The sequence below is a fragment of the Barbatula barbatula genome (assembly GCF_947034865.1).
Source record: "Barbatula barbatula genome assembly, chromosome: 5".
NCBI lineage: Eukaryota > Metazoa > Chordata > Actinopteri > Cypriniformes > Nemacheilidae > Barbatula > Barbatula barbatula.
Genome location: NC_136769.1, coordinates 17,418,185 through 17,438,800, shown reverse-complemented (window position 1 = coordinate 17,438,800; position 20,616 = coordinate 17,418,185). Strand labels below are relative to the sequence as shown.

Sequence of the window (20,616 nt, the reverse complement as noted above, 5' to 3'; positions counted from 1 at the left end):
AGAGCCTCAACCGCTGCCAGTCTCTATTGAGTGGCATGCTTAAGTAAACATTAAGATTTTTAAAATGACCCGAGATGAGATGTTCTGAATTAGTGTTTCAGTCCATTTGCCTTTTGGTTCACATCTCAAGTAGTAATTTCAAATCAATCAAGAACTAGAGGAGGGAAGAGAGAGAGAAAGAGAGAGAGAGGGCACGTTCACTGCAGTAGCTTGGATTATACCCTTTCACACACACACACCCTTTTACTTTCTTTTCTCTCTCTCTCTCTCTCTCTCTCTCTCTCTCTCTCTCTCTCTCTCTCTCTCTCTCTCTCTCTCTCTCTGTCTCTGACACTGTACTCACCTAACAAATGATCCCAATATCTGGTTGGAAGCACTTAGGCTGCATGAATAATTACATGTTATGGTGGGATGGTGTGACAACAGCCTGGCCTCGAGTGTGTGTGTGGGCGCTTCTGCTCTCAGCTTGTCACCAGCTGCACATTAAGGCAGTGTGGGACTTGAGGGCTGTCAGGCAGACACTGTAGTCACATCTTTATTAATAATGAAAGACACATTCGGGCCCCCCACTGCGGCTATGTCTCACTGGCCTCATAATGCCTTCAAGAACAACAGCCCGAGCGACCGTGGCTTGTGTGTCTCCGTTATTTTAAGACGGGCACACTCGGTAAAAGCCATACATTCTGTTGTCAGCTGAGACCTTAGATGACCAGATAAGTTAGGTTTTGAGGTGATAAATCACGTGGTTAAAGATAGAAATGCATCGCATCTGCTTGTAAAACGTATGGTTTTTATAATGAGCGTGGTGAGCTTAGTTTATCTTGTATTAAACGCAGCTGTGAGGACAGCGAGGCAAAGCAGAATCGCTGTGGGAATCGTACGAGGTGCCTGCATCAATCGCTCCGAAAAATAATGAAGCTTTTAGGGGGCAGTAATCATAGCAGATTAGCTCCATGCCAACAGAAAATTCATTAATAATGTGCACGTCATCGGCCGGCCTTTTTCTTCATTCGCAGTCGAGAGGCGTCCTCTCACCACATTCGGCGCGCGCTCAGCAAGCATCCAAGGCTCTGCACGGCTCATATGTTTCACCTTACTCTGCATGTAAACAAACAGCACGTAAATAAACAAACAAAGATGCCACATTTCTCTGTCAGCTTAACTCGTGGGAATCAGAAAAGACAGACCACGCTGTGGTTTTTTAGGGAGAGATGCATTTTTATCCAGTGGATATTTCTCAAGTGTAGGTTTAATTTTTAAAGTTTACTTTTGTAAAGACACATATCTTAAACGTTTTGGCCACAACTATAATAAAATAAGCATTTAATAATGGATTTGGAGAAAAAGATTTGATAGTTTTTGATATATTGAAAAATACGCATGGGGTAAGTTGTCGCAAAAGGAATTGCTAGTAAACAGCATACTATAGATTTTAAAGCGACATCTAAAAAAATGTAAAAGTGAACATAGTGAAATATCAAGCTATTGTTTTGGAAAGCATTTCTACTGAATAAATTATGCAAATTTCTAACATATAAAACTTGTAACAACCTTCCTTAATATAACTGACAACTCGCAGAGATTTTCCTTTCATAACATTTGAGTCTATTCTGGTAAAAATGTGTAATTTTTATGTAGAATCCTAATATACAGATTTATGACAATGGCCTGCGCTCTTTCGTGTGCTTTGGGTTTTTTGACAATTATCTTATAGAATAACCATTAAAACTTCAACACCAGCGCAGCTTACCATGAAACGTATGGTGCTATTGAAACGTATTTGTGATTCGTACACAATTGTATCATTGCATTTAAATAGCTATTAATCAGCCTGGCAGTTTCACCATTTGTCAGATTTAGACTTGTCATTTCAAACACATTCAGCTTAGTTCCGACACATTTTAATAGACTGAAAATGAATCACATTAAAAAAGGAGCCAATGAACTTTCTGAAATCGTGTCTATATATACATATGCAAAATTGAAAGTAATTTGTTCATTCATTCAGGGGAAATTTGTCATTACATTAATCTTGGGATAGCATTATTGACCAAGGTTATTTGATAAAACCGTTTTATTTCAAACTTGTTTTCATACGGTAGTCATCATAAACACATATTTGTGTAGAATATGTACCGAGAGAGAGCTGTAGTACGGTGTTACATGGAAAAAAGATTTCTTCTAAACTTGATTCTAAGGTTTATTTCTCCTTCAAGAAAACGGTCTTTAAGAACAGGTAGTGTTAAGGCATTGTGAAGCGTATTGTGCTTCTTAGAATTTCTTATTAAAAAAGCTTCCATTTCTTAAAAAAGCTGGCATTGATACACTACCTGTTTCAATCACTTTGGGGTTCAATAAATGATCGGCATGTCTCCTGCACTAAACAGGAGTAAAAATATGAGTCATTTCGACCAACATCTAAGGCGATTTTGCACGTCAAATGATGTGTGATGTCTTTACAGTTTGCAAATTCAGCTTGCCTTTGATATAACATCTGTTTAGGATTCCTTACAGTACGAGAGACAGAAAAGGCTGCATTGCAGCAATTTGTGTCAAATCACAAGGTTTAATTGACTGTTAACAAAATGGCAGCCAGTAAACGATAACTATTTTATAGTATTTAAAATTGTAAGCAATGTAATCTCTACAAGTCCAAAATCTAATACAAATACAAATCACAAACACTTTTATCCAAAGACACTCGTGGTGCATTTAAAGGGACGGTTCAGCCAAAAAACTTTTTTAATGATTAAATATGTTGTCAAACCCACTTTGCTAAGGGCTGTCAGGTCCCTGTACGACCGAAGCAGGAGCTTGGTTCGCATTGCCGGCAGTAAGTCGGACCTGTTCCCAGTGCATGTCGGACTCCGGCAGGGCTGCCCTTTGTCACCGGTTCTGTTCGTAATTTTTATGGACAGAATTTCTAGGCGCAGCCGGGGGCCGGAGGGTGTCGGGTTTGGGGACCACACGATCTCGTCTCTGCTATTTGCGGATGATGTCGTCGTGTTGGCCCCTTCATGACCTTCAGCATGCACTGGGACGGTTTACAGCAGAGTGTGAAGCGGCTGGAATGAAAATCAGTACCTCCAAATCCGAGGCCATGGTCCTCAGTCGGAAAAGGGTGGCTTGCCCACTTCAGGTTGGTGGAGAGTTCCTTCCTCAAGTGGAGGAGTTTAAGTATCTCGGGGTCTTGTTCACGAGTGAGGGGAGGAGGGAACGGGAGATTGACAGACGGATCGGTGCAGCTTCTGCAGTAATGCGGTCGATGTACCGGTCCGTCGTGGTGAAGAAAGAGCTGAGCCGCAAGGCGAAGCTCTCAATTTACCGGTCAATCTACGTTCCTACTCTCACCTATGGTCATGAGCTTTGGGTCATGACCGAAAGGACAAGATCCCGGATACAGGCGGCTGAAATGAGCTTCCTCCGCAGGGTGGCTGGGCGATCCCTTAGAGATAGGGTGAGAAGCTCGGTCACCCGCGAGGAGCTCGGAGTAGAGCCGCTGCTCCTCCACATTGAGAGGGGTTAGCTGAGGTGGCTTGGGCATCTGTTACGGATGCCTACTGGACGCCTTCCTCGGAAGGTGTTCCAGGCCTGTCCGACCGGGAGGAGACCCCTGGGAAGACCTAGGACACGCTGGTGGAACTTTGTCTCCCGGCTGGCCTGGGAACGCCTCGGTGTCCCCCCGGAAGAGCTGGAGGAAGTGTCTAGGGAGAGGGATGTCTGGGCATCTCTGCTTAGACTGCTGCCCCCGCGACCCGGCCCCGGATAAGCGGAAGAAAATGGATGGATATGTTGTCGATGTTGACAAGCACTTTTAATTGGCTACATATTTGCAAAACCTATTGAGAAACATAAAGGGTGACTTATGATTTTGTGAAAAATCACAAAATATGGATCTACAAGGTTTCAGAAAGACATCAGTGATGCTATTCATCTATTTGTGCTTACTCAAAATATGGATAAACCAGCCTGGGCCAGCATGAATATTCTAATGAATCTCAAACTGAAACTAATAAAGGACTTTATCAGTCAGGAGTGCATTAAAAGGTCAGATTTCACCACGTCTAGCACCGGATTACATTTTACAGCTCTGAGCATGTGAGTGTCTGCCGGGTTTGTCGGTCTCTTACAGAGTATTTGTATCTGGGTTGCAATAAAAATGAAATAAAAAACAGTGTGTGTAACGTTTGGTGCTCAACAGAGTCATAAAAGCTACCCTCAAATAAGGCATGTTTAGAGATTTGTGTGAGTTGTCCATATGCATTCAGAAGTTGCAGTGGGTGTCCTGTAACTCTCTTTATAGCAGTGATTATAGCAGCCTGGAGAGAAACCCCTCGTGGGTTGATGATACAGACTATTTGCACGTCTCACATAGGGTGTAAGAAGTACTGTTGACCCAACCTTAATCCCATAACTTCAAAGTGGCTGATGACATTGTTTATCTGTAACCCGCAGCCACGGAATACAACATGTTTGGCTTGTACAGTATAGGACTGCAGTTGACCTTGCAAAAATGAGCAGAATAGAGGAAAACCAAGAAATCAGCGAAACCATTAGTAAAGTTTGAAAAACAATTCGTTTTTAAATAAGATCTCGACAAGCAACTCGCCACAATAATCATGTGGGTCTCTCGAGTTGAATAGAAATTGCATCCATTGATTCCCATATACTGAGGTTAATTTGCAGATTTAGAAACTCGCAAATAAAGCAAGCATACTTGATACGGTTCAAGTTACCTAACCTAACTGGGGCAGGATGAAGTTATTTGGGGGTCGGATGTAAAAACAAGATTTACTTAACTCCAAAGTCACATTGTTAAAAATTCTCAACACTGAAATATGCGTTTTCAAAGAGCGGAATATTCAGTCCCAAATAAAACAAAGCCAAAGGCATATTTTGATCATCTCAGTGAGATTACGCTTGGCTTCCAGCAACGGTTTGTTCTAATTTCTTCTTTCAAATATTTGACAGCAAATGCACACATGAGAACTCTTTCATGAATAAAACTGAAGGTAGCTGAACACAAATGTTACAAAATTGCGCTCTTGTAATATTGGAAGAATAAATGTCATGGTAACCTTTGTCGGTAATGTTTCTGTTCACTTGTTGTTTTGCTTTAAAGTTTGATTCTGTTTTTTTCACTTACATTTTATAATATTGTAATTTATCATATAGAGTAATATATATTTTCACAAAAATATTTTTCATAAAAGCTACTTGTCACACAGCATTTAAACATGGTAAACATAAATCAAGCTATTTTCCAAAATTGTGAACTGTATAATGAAAGTAATTTTTCACCAAAACGTCAAGCTGTGTTGTTAGGACAAGGGTATTCGCTTTATACTGTATACATATCTGACCGGAGCAAGTTGTCACACGTGTTGTAAAGGCTATAGATTAGCACTCTTTAGAGTGATAGATATTGTCATGCAGAGACTCAGAAATAATAAGCCAAAGCTTCTATATATCATTACGACACTGGAACAATGTTATAGTTTTCAAGGATATTGGTGGCTTTGTTGAATCTCTGTCTGCTTTCTGCTCTCTCTCTCTCTCTCTCTCTCTCTCTCTCTCTCTCTCTCTCTCTCTCTCTCTCTCTCTGTTTACATGTGTGAGGTGATAATGGCAGAGTTGCTTGAAAGTATAATTTTTCATCCTCCTCTGCCTGCTGCCTAAATTAAGCTTTTTCAAGGTTGGATGTGCAGCTGGGGATCGAAGGACAGGATCTTCCATCAGAGACTCGAGATCTACGCCTGGAGTATCTTATTTCCACTTAGATATTCAGTGCTATTGGAGCCCTGCCTCGCTCAGACCCCCTGGGCTGTGGTTTTACCCCCACCGCCATTCCACATCACCGGGGCGGATCACATTGTTTAATCTTGAGACTTCAGTGATTGGAAAGTGCCCTTATGAATTTGAAATTAAAATGTGACTGGTTTCCATTGCTTGTATTTAAAATGATTTATCAAACAAGATTCATTTTCACTGTAGCCGCCAGCTGGCGGGTGTTGCCTTTTCTTCCTAATTTAAAAATGGGTTACTTTCTGTCGCCACATAAGCAACATTTATACTTAGCAGTGTCTTAACCTTCACAGCCATTTTTCATAAGTACAACAACATTTATTTATTTACTTGAGAACAATGCATGCGATTCACAGTGAGATACGGTAGATGTGCTCAAAAAGACACTCATAACAGATAATAATCTTTTGAGATTATCACCAGAACAGAAACCCTTTAAACAAGGCTTTAATATTCAGGTTTACATAATGCATAAACATTGACACATCCCGGTTAAAATCTTCGTCTTGGCAGTGCAGATTACACAAATTAATCTTTATATCTCGTAAAACATTATCCCACATTTGCACTGGCGTTCTGACATAATGGGAAACTACCTCTGATGAGGAGATTACAGACATGTGCAGAGGTTTATTGGAAGTGCTTAAACAAGCTGTTCCTTGGCCCAAGGCTTTCTGAGAACTGTGTTGAGATCCATCCCAGGATTACACACAAACAGTATATCTAGACCCATCTCTCGAATCACAAGCCAGTGAACTGTTCAATGACTTGGGACAGTCATTTCACAGTTGGCATGTCTTGTGTCGCTCCCTCCGAAGATAAAAAGTGAGTTTTCCCGTTTATTGGGCTGACACAGCTTGCTTAGATGATATTATGCAAGAATTTGACGAGGGAGTCGCTGTTGGAAACTGGCACACAACGGCAGCGCAATATTGGACAGACAGGACGTGCATGTGACGCTTGAATTGTTTGAGTTGATTGCTTTGATCCAAAGCATTATAAAATGATACTTTGTGTAGAATGAGTACGGAAAAGGAAGCTGGTCGTTGATGGTTAAAACTGGTTTGGATCATTGTAATATTACGCTTATATTGTGTTTTTAGCATTTTAATATTTAATATTATTGCCAGTATTTTTTTATTTGTAAACTCATGCATCCTGGGTAGGTAGATATAACGGGAAGCTACTTGTCATACGAGGAAGTTGTGAAACAAACATGCTTTTTTCCAGGGTTTTGTGTGTTCATTCAGCAGAATTTTTGTGATTCAGATTTTTCCAAAATCATTATAGTTTTACCCTAACTCTTGGGTAAGCAAAGTAAACAAATCAATTTATATCCAAAAATGGTCAAATGTAAAATAAAGGTAGATTTTCACCCAAATTTGAACTGTGTACGATTGGGTCAAGTTATCACGTGGCATAAACGCTGTACATTTGTACATTTTAGTTATTGTAACATTTACAATATTAGTGGAATTGTTCAAAAACTTGTTGCTGTTTCCAATAACTTGTGTCTGTTTTCATTAATGTGGTGAATATACAGAAATTGACTTTCAAAGAATATAATCTACCCTGAAAAAGTCCTTGTGACCCATCATAAAGGTCATCTTTCTGAAATTGAGACGTGTACATAATTTGAAAGCAGAATAAATAAGGTTTCCTATGATATATGGTTAAGGACAATATCTGGGTGACAATAACAATTTGAAAATCTGGAATCTGAAAAATCTCAATATTGGGAAATTCACCTTAAAAGTTGTCCATCAGAGACACTGTAGCAGGCAGTTGCTAAGAAGGAACGGGTTTCTTTTAAGGCTCTCTATTGGCTTTCAGCTGTGTTGACGTTGTGGAGAGTAGAAGAACCTGAAAGCTGAAATTCTACGCTTTCCATAGACACACACTTAGGGTAATTCTCATAGAGCGGGCAGCAGCGATTTTGCTACATCCACTCAGAAAGTCTCGATACATACAAATGTACAAAATGTCCTTATGGAACATGATCTTTCCTTTATAAACGAATCATTTTTTGGAAAAGATAAAAGAAAAAACGATCATTTTAACCGATACAATATTTTGTTGGCTATTACTACAAATATACTCGGGCTGGTTTTGTGGTCCAGGGTCACGTTTTATTGGTTTTCACGTATTAAAACATTGCAAAATAATGGAAATGAATGTAACACAGAGACACGTTTAAAAAATAATATAGCTTATAGTTTAGTTTAATATATTCAAACATGCATACAAGTGGGACAATTTTTATTTCTTTTAAAATGTTTAATACTTGGTAGATGCTTCGGTACATCTTTCAGAGCAGCGATTACTGCTATAACCCTTTTCCATGCAGATGGAAAGAAATGAGCATTTGGTCAACAGGAAGTAAACAGACGTTCTCCTCCATATGCTGCTGCAGGCCATTGACGGATGTGTTGTCTTACTATTGTGGAGTATGTTTTAGACTTATGTAAGTGTCTCATGTGCAATACAGCAGCTAAGTTTTCAATTATCCGGAAAAGTATTACTATTGCACCTGCAGCTCTTGGTAAGAATACACACCACCAGCCTACTATGAGTTTTCATCTCGAACATATTGTCATCGTCAAGTAAAAGCCGACCTGAATATTTCATGTTCACTGTTTTTTATGCCATTTTTTTCCACGGCTTTTTTGGCGCCAGAAAAAGCTCAATTCAGATGATCAAATATCCCAGTAACAGTGAAGCTTAGCTTTTAATGGAGCAGCTTAGTCCTGTAGTACGTGATTAGAGCGTTGTCATCAGGCTCTTTCCACGAGGCCAGATGTTCACGAATAAACACCGCTGTGCGATCATGTCTCCATGAAAGCTAATGCTTTTCAAGCCTGCCTTTTGATGACCCACATTATTTTGGTCTTAAAACAAAGATGTTTACACCGGCGATGTGCTCTCTAATTAGGAAACGTTCTTCTAGACCCGCTCTGCTTCAGATATGTAGCATCCGTGTAAGGAATTAAACTAGAATGCATTTTTCTTGCTTGGCTCATCATATTCCTGCTTATGTCCCCCTGTTGTGCAAAGCTTTTTTCTATGAAGGAAGGTGGACTCTTTGCTGTAAAAAGCTGTAAGTTAATAGAAGGAAATACTTCTGTGATTTGTGCTCACAATGGTCTTGGTAAAACCACACAGCAGAGATGATGTCTTGAAGTTGCGTTACACGGGAGATAAAGAAACAGTGACATTTAAGAGTTGAATGCCAACAGCATGCAGATTAGCTCCAAGCATTCTCAACACTTTCATATTTTTGCCCTTAAAGCATATCAAAGGTCAATGCACTGGCACTAGAGCCTGGGAACGTACACTGTGCTTTGATGGATTAGTGAAGTCTGAGAACAGTTTTCCATCTTAGTTCTGTTCTCCTTTGTATCGCTTCATGTAAGGATTATACTAACACTCCACTTCACTTCTGTGATCCGGATAGAGAGTACAACTGTCTTCAAGTGAATTATGACTTCATTTTGCAATGAACATAGGAAAACGTGCTTTGGCCTTTTGGGGTCTCTAAATCTGAATTTAAAAACCCAAGTACTTTGAACTTGAACAACTTGAAGTGATACATGAAAAATATACCTTTAGAAAGCATGGAAAGCAAATTGAGACCTGTTCATGAATCTGTTGAGTTCATTATGGAAATGAGAGAGAATGTAAAATGTGTTTATATATAATGGATACATTAAGTTATGCAACATTTACGCTCTTTGGATTTAATTGGACAAGTGGTGCTATGTTGATATTTCTTGCGCAAAGTGTCTCTCACAGCTGCTTCGTAGGAACTTTAACAGTTTCAAACGGTACCATTTGTCTTAGACAGTTATTGTGCACTTCCTTGTAAAAAATGAATTCTCGGAAAAAATGTGCCGGTTGCACACCGGTGATGGATACGTTTGTGGAAGTGAAATGCATTGTGGGTAATTCTTTTTGACTCTACATAAGAGTAATCTACGAACAGGCAGGGGAACACGCTGTTTCTAGCACATTCCAGTTCAAGTCACCTCGGAAATGAAGTCTGCCTCAGTGTTTAAGATATGGATTATAGATCCACGTGAATAAAAATCAATTTCTTCGCTGAATCTGCTCTTGAATAAAAAATGTTCCAGGTTTTCCGCAACTCAAAATGCTGTATGATACTTGCGAAGGCGGCTGTGTGCTATACTCTGAAGACTGCGACGGCCTGAGCCTTTCTCACGGATAGAGAAATAAATTGAGTCTTAGACACATATACAGGATTTTGCAAAACTGGTTCAAAAAAGCAAGCGTGGAGGAGACATTTTGATTTAAATACCGCCATGACTTCATTTTCTTGTTCCAAAATAACACGCAAAGAGCAGAAGACACCCAACGTGAGGGAATATTTGATACTATTCCATTAATGACTGCAACCGTGAATCGGCCACCCGTCGTGAATATTTGATTCCACTGGGCCTAAAGCCTCTCAAGGGTAGTAATCTAGTGAGCCCGAGTTAGAAAGTGGAGAAAACACATCATGTTTGACTATCTGAGAGAGAAATGTTCTGTAGTAGGCTACGTGATGTTAGACCGGTAAACTGTCATTGATGAAATGTGTGGAGCTATTGCTGGTCCCAAATGCTGGTTTGCACAAAGCTATTATAAGTGCGTGCCGTGGACAAATGGGGTCCTGTGCTGCGGACTGAAGCAAATATTAGACTCGGTGGAGTGGATGCTGACTGGTCACTTTAAAAGTACTGCTGTGCTTCACAGGACTTCAGCGAACCAGACAAACAACAACATAAGACAGTGTACTTAGGTGTTTTTTGTTTGTTGAGGCAGACTGCTACTATATTTTTTTATTTATGGGCTTTTTTCCTTTTATTAAATAATAGAATATAGAGAAACAGGACATGATTAGGTGCAGAGAAGAGGGAAAGCGAGCAGGGCGTTAGATGTAAGTTGGACTTAAACCTGTGACCTTGAGAGATTTTTCGCAAGCAGGTTTTGATGTTGCATCATGGCTCTGTTATGTTTATTCCTGCCGTCGGAGGCATGACAAGAAACAACAGAGGGGAGTGAAATGATGTAAGAGGAATGTAAACTTACAGTATGTCATCATATTAGCCCTACTGCATGGTGCATAACCCAATAATGCATTTTGTCTCAAAATGTATATTCCAAAAAGCATTGTATGCTTCTATAAGGGCAAATATATCTCAATGGAGAAATGGTCACGGTCAATTGAAACTAAGGGACGATTATACATGACAATGTTTCCATTTTCTTCCAAATCTTTGCTAGAGCAAACACATGATGTACTGGCTGGGGGTCTTGAACCTCTTGATTCTGGTCTCAAGGAACACTTCAAAAAATAGTTGTCCAGAGACACACAAAAATGATAAAATCCTAAAACTTTCTAGGTCTAAATTTCGATCCCAGAGTGTATGTCATACATCATTATGCATTATTGTGAACATGTGGAATGAACTACATGACGGATTCACGGTACATTTCTTCTCTGATGTCAGTCTGTTAGCGTGGATGTGAGCCATATGGGCAGCTCTGGTTTTAATGTCTAGGTCTTTGCGGTTATCTCAGCACTAATGGATGTCTGTAACTCCTGTCAGTCATAGAGAGCAGGGAAGCTGTGGTTTTATCATTCACGGGCAGCGCCGCACTCTCTCCCTGAACCTGGATGAGTGCTCATCGCTGTTTCTCTTTGGCAATAAAATCTATCACATCCAATCTGTCATATTAATCAGTTCTGCTTAACTGAACCATATCGGCGAGATTTTCTGGACAGAAATTATAGTCCTTTGTTGTACCCAGGTGTCACTTCTACCCCGCTTTTTTCAGACGACCATACATTTTCAATAAAATATTAAATGACATTGAAAAGCCGAAGAGTGACTGATCATATACTCAAATGCACTCCGTAGCACGGAACCAAATGTGGCGCCTACTTGTCGTAATTTCCACACCAATCACGGCATTTCGAGGGCCATTGTGAGAAAATTGTATGCGCCTAGCCTGAAGCGCTCTTGCCGCCCCGTCGAAAGCAACCCAAACAAATGCAGGTTGGGTAAAAGTAGCCGCATACATATTTTTCCGATAAATGTCAGGTTCCTAGAGCCACCCAGTTCGTGCGAGTGATAAAACGGAAAGGCGTTATTCGCTTCTCCCCCACTCCCCTCAGGATTGAATTCATAAATAGTGCCTGACGCTCGGAGGTGTGGCGCCTTCCTCTGCAATTTCTCGTTAAAATGATGTTGCAAGGGAAAACAAGCTAATTTACAAGGTGATATACAGGGTGGTTTCATGAAGCAATTATCAGCTTTATGGTGATATTCCAAGGATCCATAAAGCATCTCCTCTGCTTCATTTCATCATGCTCAGCATGTCCAAGAGGCTCATAAACATAGCTTCAGATCTAAGTGCAGCAGTCTGGCGGGGCAGATAGCGTCGCGCTACGCTGTTTCGCTGTTGGACGTAGAGCGGCCTTCTGGGGATCGCGGGTGGAGAGAAGAGAAAAGGTTTTTGATCAAGACCAGCTGTCAGTTCTCTCCTAAGCGGTTCTGCGAGAGGCGTTCAGCGGCGGGGAGGATGCGTTGTGGTTTTAATTACTCTTCACCTTTCTCCGGCCTGTAAACACACCGTTCAACAGCCCTCTTAGCGCAGCATCAGTCAGGCGGGTGAAAGCCAAACGGATGCAGGGGAAAAACTGTCTTGGGAACTGTGGTATGCGTTTCATGCTCTCAAGACTCTTTCTATTCACCCCTGAAGACGAGACACACAGTTTCCACCTTTGTTACAGCGAGCAATTGCTGTACATCACAGCCTTGAATTATTGCACGCTAAACGTAATTAATCACAATATTGCTGTTTTGTGACCCAGATATCGATATAATGTGGTACTGCCAGGTCCCTGCTGATTCTTAACTCTAGTTTAAAGCACTTCATCATGTTGTTCATTGGCTTGTTTTTCAGGAACAGTTCTGTGCTGTTCTGTTCTGTTCTTATTGACTGCCGCTTGAAAGTCTGCCATGCCTCTTTTTCACATTCATTTTTTTTCTTTGAATTTTTTTCACATCCATTTTCTTCCTTTGATGCAACTCAGGTACATGGAGATTTGTTGTGCGATGTGGTTTGCTACTGCCTTATCCTAAAAATATTTCTAGACGTCTAGATGAGGAGTGTGTTTGTGTCATTTTTTCATTTGTAAGGTGAAAGTGTGTAATTTCCCCTATAAATAAACTTAACAGGTGTTCACTAGCTTTCATGCCCACAAACTGCTGCGATTTATAAAACATAATTAACTGTATTGTTTGGATGTTTTTATTCAGTTTACAAAATAACACACGAGTGCTTACAGAAGTAGTTTTTATAAACAAGATGTAACAGGCAATCTAGGAATAACTTTGATCGGAAAAAAATTATTGCTTCTGTTTAACATGTTTTTGAATGAAGTAAATCGTTTGTAACTTTGATGATTTTTTTAAGCAAAGAACCTTGAGATTGATAAAGTTATTCATTTGGCTGTAACAACATTTTTGTTTTCTTTATTTAGATATGTGTTCAAAAGCTAAAACTCTACTTGGATCTAATAGTAAAAAGGCTCCTATTATGTTATTCTGAAATTAAAGGATCACTTAAGTTTGTGTCAACACTTAATGAGACACATGAGACACAAATCATGAGATGTGTCTAGCTAGGTAGATTATATTTTGTGTTTGTTTGAACACAGCTAGTTTTGTCCCTCTTGACAAAATGACACATAATGTGTTAAATAGCAAAATGTTAGCAATGAAACATTATTTATTTATAAACACAAATTTTTTTATTAATATTAAGTACAGATTAAATGGTTAAACCATAATTTGAGAAAAAAATTATCAAATTAATGTAACCAATGAAAGTATTTTTTAAGTTAGTTTAAAGAACCATTATTTTCTATATACCATACTCTTGTGCGCAGGCATTTATATTCATGAAAGTGACACAGAATGTAGTGTTATCTCACTGTGAGACAACAACCACCAACTTTTTTCCAAATTAAATAGAGAACATGCATGTGATGTCATTGTTACAATATTTGCATTATATATTATAAAGTATATTGGTCTATAATCCTTCTTTGAGATTTTCTTTACATACATGCAGTAGAAGCATGAACTATCCAAACTGGCAGAGTGCATCGATGATATAAAACATTGGATGACCTGTAATTTCCTTCTTTTAAATTCTAATAAAACAGAAATATTACTTATCGGATCAAAGACACGTAAACCCAATATTTCGATATATTATAACCTGCAAGTAGAAGGATGTACTGTTACTCCAACAAATCCAGTTAAAGATTTAGGCGTTATATTAGACAGCAACCTGTCATTTTGAAATCACATCTCAAATGTCACAAAAACATTTGTGCCTAATTACGAAATATTCGATGTGTTGCTGACGCAGAGAAGCTTATTCATGCATTTATGACCTCAAGACTTGACTACTGTAATGCACTACTTAGTGGTTGTCTTGCATCATCAATAAACAAACTACAGTTAGTTCAGAACGCAGCTGCCAGAGTTCTAACCAGGTCCAGATCAACCCTACTGCAAATATGCTAAATAAACGACCAGGAGACTACTGACATTAGATATTATTTATTAGAATAATTTAACTTGTTATATTAACACCATGCAATTTGTTTACCTCTTTTGTGTTTTTTTCCTATTTTCCCCTGTAAAGCTGCTTTGGAACAATGCACATTGTGAAAAGCGCTATATAAATAAAATTGAATTGAATTGAATTGAACTGCTGTTTAATAATATAGGCCTGTTTTGGTCAAGCACTAGAGAATGTGAATGAAATAGATATAATAAAAGACTAAGATTAAATACGAACTGTAAGATGTAAAAAAATGTAGAGTATGGGTGTTAAGTGTTAAAAACATTCCATACGCAAGAATGAAATATCTGTGTGATCGATGTTGTTTAGGACTGAAAGAGCATTGGACCCATTTAATGACTGAACAGTTCACCAAGTGTTTACAAGATTTCTCATGAGTGCCTTACTGCCAAAGAGTGGCTTAGAAGATGCATTTAGAGATAAACCATAGTAATACTTGTGTCAAATAATACCTCTTCTTCATACATTATCCGTCTCCCATCTTTTATTTCCCAGTAAGTGGCAATTAGAATGCTTTTAACTTCAAAGCACAAAGAGACGATATATTTTTGCACTTTGAAAGCAACGTTCCCCCAAAATGATATTCATTAGGCTGCTATTCCCTTTACTTAACTGTGCCCACCTGCCAGTTCTCAGCATGTCAGTTGAATGTAAAAACCTTGTCAAGTTGCGCAACGTAGCCTTCTGGTTCCTTTTATGTTTTTTAATCTGTGCGTATTAACATAGAACAAAAAGTATCCATGGTCCATGGGGATCCTGGGAAATGTATCTTGTTTAGGCCGACTCTTACTTACCATGTTTCTCCAAGCGTTATGCAAGCACGACAAGGTCCATAGACAAATAGCTCTGGTATATTATGCGATTTGCGCGAGCAGGTAAACAGCAGATGGTGAAGGATGCCTTTTTAGCCCCGCACGCTGTATTTACCAGCCTACCTGAATGACCCATGTCATGATGTACTCCTCATGCAGGCATAAACAATTGTTAACCATTCGTTTCTGTGTATCGCCGTTCCGGCTGAGCGCGAGGCCAGGCGAGTCGTCGGCGCCGCGTAGGAAAATTAGCTTGTTTATCAGCATTCTTCTATCCTTTGCACCTCTTTCTCCCTCTGACATTTTAAATGTACACCAACCATGACTGATTCGCTCGCAATCGAAATGAGTTCGACCTCAATCACAAATGAAGGTATTGCGCCTCCGTAATCTCCATATTTTCGCAATTACACATATAATGAGTTGCATGGAGCTTGATGAGGACAATGGCCGGTTGTGTGCTTGTCTTAAATGAAGAAGGTTACCTTGAGCATCAGTCATCTGTCGTGTTGACTGAACGTTTCGGCCCGAGAAGCATGACATGTTATTATTAAACATCTAGGCCCAACCGCTCACTGCGCCTCTACTTTGGATTTGATTTACATAGGTGAATCCAAGGTGATTCATTATGGGACGTTTCAGGTTTGGTTCCCTTCTCAGCATGTTTATTTTTTCAAATTCATTTATTTATTTAATTCAACTCGTGAGCAAACAAACCTGCGCTCGGAACCCTTTATATAGCCGGCTCTCGAAGACCTTGAGAGAGGAAAATCTTTAGCCATTAATTACCGCACTGAGGAAGTGGAGAACATTGATGGAATGTAATGAAAACTAATACTCTTTCTAGTCACCGTGCTATCTACAGATGTGTTTTATATCCCATTACTGGTCTAGAAGAGGCCACGGCTCTACAGCGTGTTGAGGAAAGCATAATCCATTGGGAAATTACCCATCAGAAGTGCAATACTGTTACCGAAATGAAATTACAGAGGCACTTGTGAGTGAGTGCGTGCACGTGTGTGCTGAGGGGCATGGAGGATATATGTACTCCATTTGATGTGTTCCACAAGGAGAATTCGAAGCTAGCCCGGGAAGTGCTCATTTAAAATGTGTCCAACATGCGGTGATTGATTGTCTCGTGCATCGCCATTTTTGTTTGACAGCGACAGCTGTCACATCAGACGAAGTCTCAATAGTCAGCAGTTTCTTCGCTTGTTTAGAAGATTGCATAGTAATTTACTTTGCAAAACTTTTAGCGTTATAGTTATTTACATTTAGCATGATGAGTCATGTGAGTTCAATTTCATTTAGTTCTGCTATTCAAGTTGCAAAGGATGTTGGGTGATTTCTGACAAACTTTCCAATAGTACATCCATATCAAAGAAACAGTTCTGTCATCATTCACTCACCCTCGAGTTGTTACAACACTTTATACATTTCTTTGTTCTGATGAACACAGAGAGATATATTCGTAAGAATGTAGGAAAGCAAACAGTTCTGGGGCACTTTTTGGGATTTGTGTTCATCACAACAAAGAAATGTATAAAGATTTGAAAACTCAATGGTGAGTAATTGATGACCGAATTTTCTTCTTTTGGGTGAACTATCCCTTTAAAGCGAAGTGTCTCTGACGCTAAAAAGTTGCAATAGTGGAATTGCTTGTCAAACAGGCTTCCCAATTCATCCCCTAGTGTGCTGAAGATCAAATAAAAAGCCACAACATTGAATTAAAAATATGTTGTTCTTTTTTGGGGATTTACAATGCCTGCTTCAAAGTTGTTTCAGGTGGACTACAGCATATATTCAAAGTATGTTATGAGCAAATATTTTATTTCCATTAGATATAGCAGCAAGAACAAAGGATATAGGATATGGATAAACCGTTTATTGCGGGGATGAGATGAACATAAAAGTGCAGATGAACTTCTGAATTTGTTTACATGAATTCTGAAACCTCCTTATTGCAGAAAACTGCTGTGGGACTATATTCTCAGTACTGCTTTACAGAACTAATGTCATTGCAGTGAATCCAGATCAGCACGAAGGTCTGACAGAGAAAGAATCCTCAGGGTCTCACATGTGAATATGTGAGATAATTTGATGCTAGCCAGGTTAGCTTTGAGAACCTGAGCTCTTACACCAAGTGTGTTTATGGTGATAATAAGGAATAGCAGGTGGTTAAAAAGTGTGATACACATTATTCATTGTGCTGTTGTATAGTTTGAGGCTAGTTGAATGCAAGTGGTGTGATTGTTTCCGTCGTGTGTGTGAGTGCTCAGCTAATAGTGGAAAAGGTCAAAAAAGAGAAAGCAAACATGTGAGAGAATGACACGTTACAGTAAACGAGTGTGGAAACATTTTGACAGGGTTCTGCTGAAGTTAAAAGCCTGCTCTTTAAACATTGTCCCCTAGAGCCATAAAGCCGTTAAATATTACATTTAACCCAAATTGCTAAACAAAAGTATATATTTGGATTTGGTGTGTTGAGACCAGCTGCAAAAGAGAAAGGTAATACTACAGGTCACAAGCATTAACAGCTTTAAAATGTAAAATAATAAATATTCATTTTTTTCAGTGAAATGTAATACAGTATATGGACATTTTGGCTAGTTTGAAGGAACGTTACATTGAATTTGACATCTGTGATGGATTTGTGCATTCTGGGAACGTACCGAAAGGATTCATATTCTGTGTCAATTACACAGAACTAAAGGCAAATCAATTATTTAGTCATGCATTTAGGTCAAATTCTTCTTGTGAGGTTTAATGAGGGACCATACTGAATAGATCAAATGAATAGATCATGGAGCAGCAGACAACATGCTAAATATTCATTTGTTTTGCCCTCCCGAGGCATGAATCACATGAAATATAATCTCAAAGTGAAAGACATTTAGTTAAATTCCTCAAAAAAAATAAGAATGACTCTTTCCTAACAATGTTTCTTCTACCAGTTTGATCTTGTGCATAAAAAGTTAATGTGGTGACAAACGTTGCCTGTTATCTTCAGAGAAATCGCTCAAAGCACGAACATTCGTCATGATAGATATGTCATAATGAATATACTTGGTCTCCAGATAGGACATTTAATTAGAAGAATGAGCGGGTCAGGCTATGTGTCCCTGCCAGAGAGACTGTAGATGTGTGAAGGAACATAAATGTGTGACACCACAATACCTCAGGCCCAGCTGTATTAATGATATGCAGTGAACTCATTATTAAAATACGGAAATAGCGCCAGGAGTAATACAGATGGAGTCAATTAAGCAATGAGCATGCTTGTAAACCATCGTTTCATCTTCGCTCTTTTATCTTTTATATGTTGCTACGCGGGTGTAATAAGCTGTACGCTCCTTACTGCAACATTACTAGCGATGATAACCGATATTTTCATGTGCGTTTTTTCAAATTCGTTAGCTCTAAATAGTTGTTTTGATTTCCCACTTATCGTGTTCCTTTTGTTAATGAAGAAGGTGTGCCGTGATAACTAAATCGAGCTAATTTGCTTCTCTCGCTTGCTTTGCAGAGAGCTCATGCCCTCCACGCTGGAAGGACAGATCACGATGGAGAAGACGCCCAGCTACTTCGTGACAAACAGCGCTCCAAAGCGAATCCACACGATGGCAAGGGACATTAAGCTAATCATAGTCGTACGCAATCCGGTGACCAGAGCCATTTCAGACTATACTCAGACGCTGTCCAAGAGGCCTGAGATTCCCACTTTCGAAGTCCTGGCCTTCAAGAATCGAACGCTGGGGCTGATTGATGCGTCGTGGAGCGCGCTGAGAATAGGGATCTACGCACTTCACCTAGAGAGCTGGATGCAGTATTTTCCCCTCTCGCAGATGCACTTCGTCAGCGGCGAGAGGCTTATCGTTGATCCAGCCGGCGAGATGGCAAAGGTGCAGGACTTCCTGGGACTCAAGCGCATTGTTACCGACAAACATTTCTATTTTAATAAAACCAAGGGATTCCCTTGCCTGAAGAAGCCGGAGGACAGCAGCACCCCGCGGTGTCTGGGAAAATCCAAGGGCAGAACTCACCCCAAAATAGACCCGGACGTCATCCGCAGACTGCACAAATTCTACAAGCCCTTTAATATGATGTTTTACCAAATGACAGGGCAAAACTTTCAATGGGAACTGGAGGAGGACGGCGCCTTGCCCGGCTCTCGGGACTAAAAGACTCCCCGCACCACCAGCCTTCTCGCAGCAGAAATCATTTCTTCAGAATATGCTTCAACACGTCAATCAGTCATGGCTGTCTTTGCAAAAAGTGTGTGTACCCATAGCAAGAGTAATAATCTGCTCTGTCAACCCCCGATACCAATGGTGTTTATGATGGCAAACCTTATTGTACATAATATCATAAAATATATTTATATTTGTGAAGAGAAGAGGATTTTATTGTTTTTGTTTCGGAAAGAGTTGCCATACCAATCATGTCTTCTGAGATGATGCATGCGACGAGTTAAGTGTCCTTACCCACCGTCACCCTGAGGGTTTCGTTTCTTTATCTTTACTCTCTTTTTTCGCACACCAGCAGTGAGTGCTGTGCAATTGATTCAGATAACCAAGGCCATCTCTGAAGTTTCTAAACAACTTCTATCAAGTAGTTATTGATACAGTTGTTTCAGCTTTCCCAGGTTTATGTGCACAGCTTTAGTTAATGGCGACAAAATCATATATTTTAAATGACCTAAAGGAAATTTTATTCCATGCACTGTATGCTTTTTTTCTTCAGCCGGGTTTAAGTTCCATTTATTTTTGGACATCGTATCACGTAATGCCGTGGTATTCTTTAATGTACTATGAAGTGTGAATATCATCAGTGTTGGGAAAGAGAAACTGTTGATTCTAATGTTTCAAGCTAAAATTTAGGCTGTAACCGTTAAAAGGACAATTCAGCAAAAATAAAAAATCTGTCTTCATTTACTCATCCTCAACTTGTTCCGAACCTGCGTACATTTCTATGTTCTTTTGAACACAAAGAAATTACTTAGAGTTCTGGGGCACCCTTGACTTCCATAGTAGGAAAAAATCTAAATGGTTGTGAAAGGTTCCCCAGAATCTAAATTCTTCAAAATATCTTCTTTTGTGTTCAACAGAACAAAAGTTATACAATATATATTCTACTATAGTAGTCAATGGTTAGGCCCTGCTAACATTCATCTTAATATCTTTCATTGTGTTCAACTAACAAAGAAATGTATACAGATTTGGAACTTGGTTGAGTAATTCATGACAGAATTTCCATTTTTGGGCGAACTGTTCCTTTAAAGCCCCATTGACATCACAAGTGTAGCATACAGTTTTTTACTATGTAAACTTACATA

General features: G+C 39.4%; 1 protein-coding gene across 1 annotated transcript in view; it reads left to right on the top strand.

Annotated features, from left to right (window-relative positions):
* The window catches only part of hs3st4 (heparan sulfate (glucosamine) 3-O-sulfotransferase 4), a 76,870-nt gene extending 57,195 nt beyond the window's left edge, over positions 1–19,675 (top strand). Inside the window, exon 2 of the mRNA XM_079457247.1 lies at positions 18,808–19,675. Within this exon, the coding sequence (XP_079313373.1) occupies positions 18,808–19,462 (655 nt within the window). The 3' untranslated portion in view covers positions 19,463–19,675. The remainder of the gene's footprint in view (positions 1–18,807) is intronic.
* The last annotated feature ends 941 nt before the right edge of the window (positions 19,676–20,616 follow it).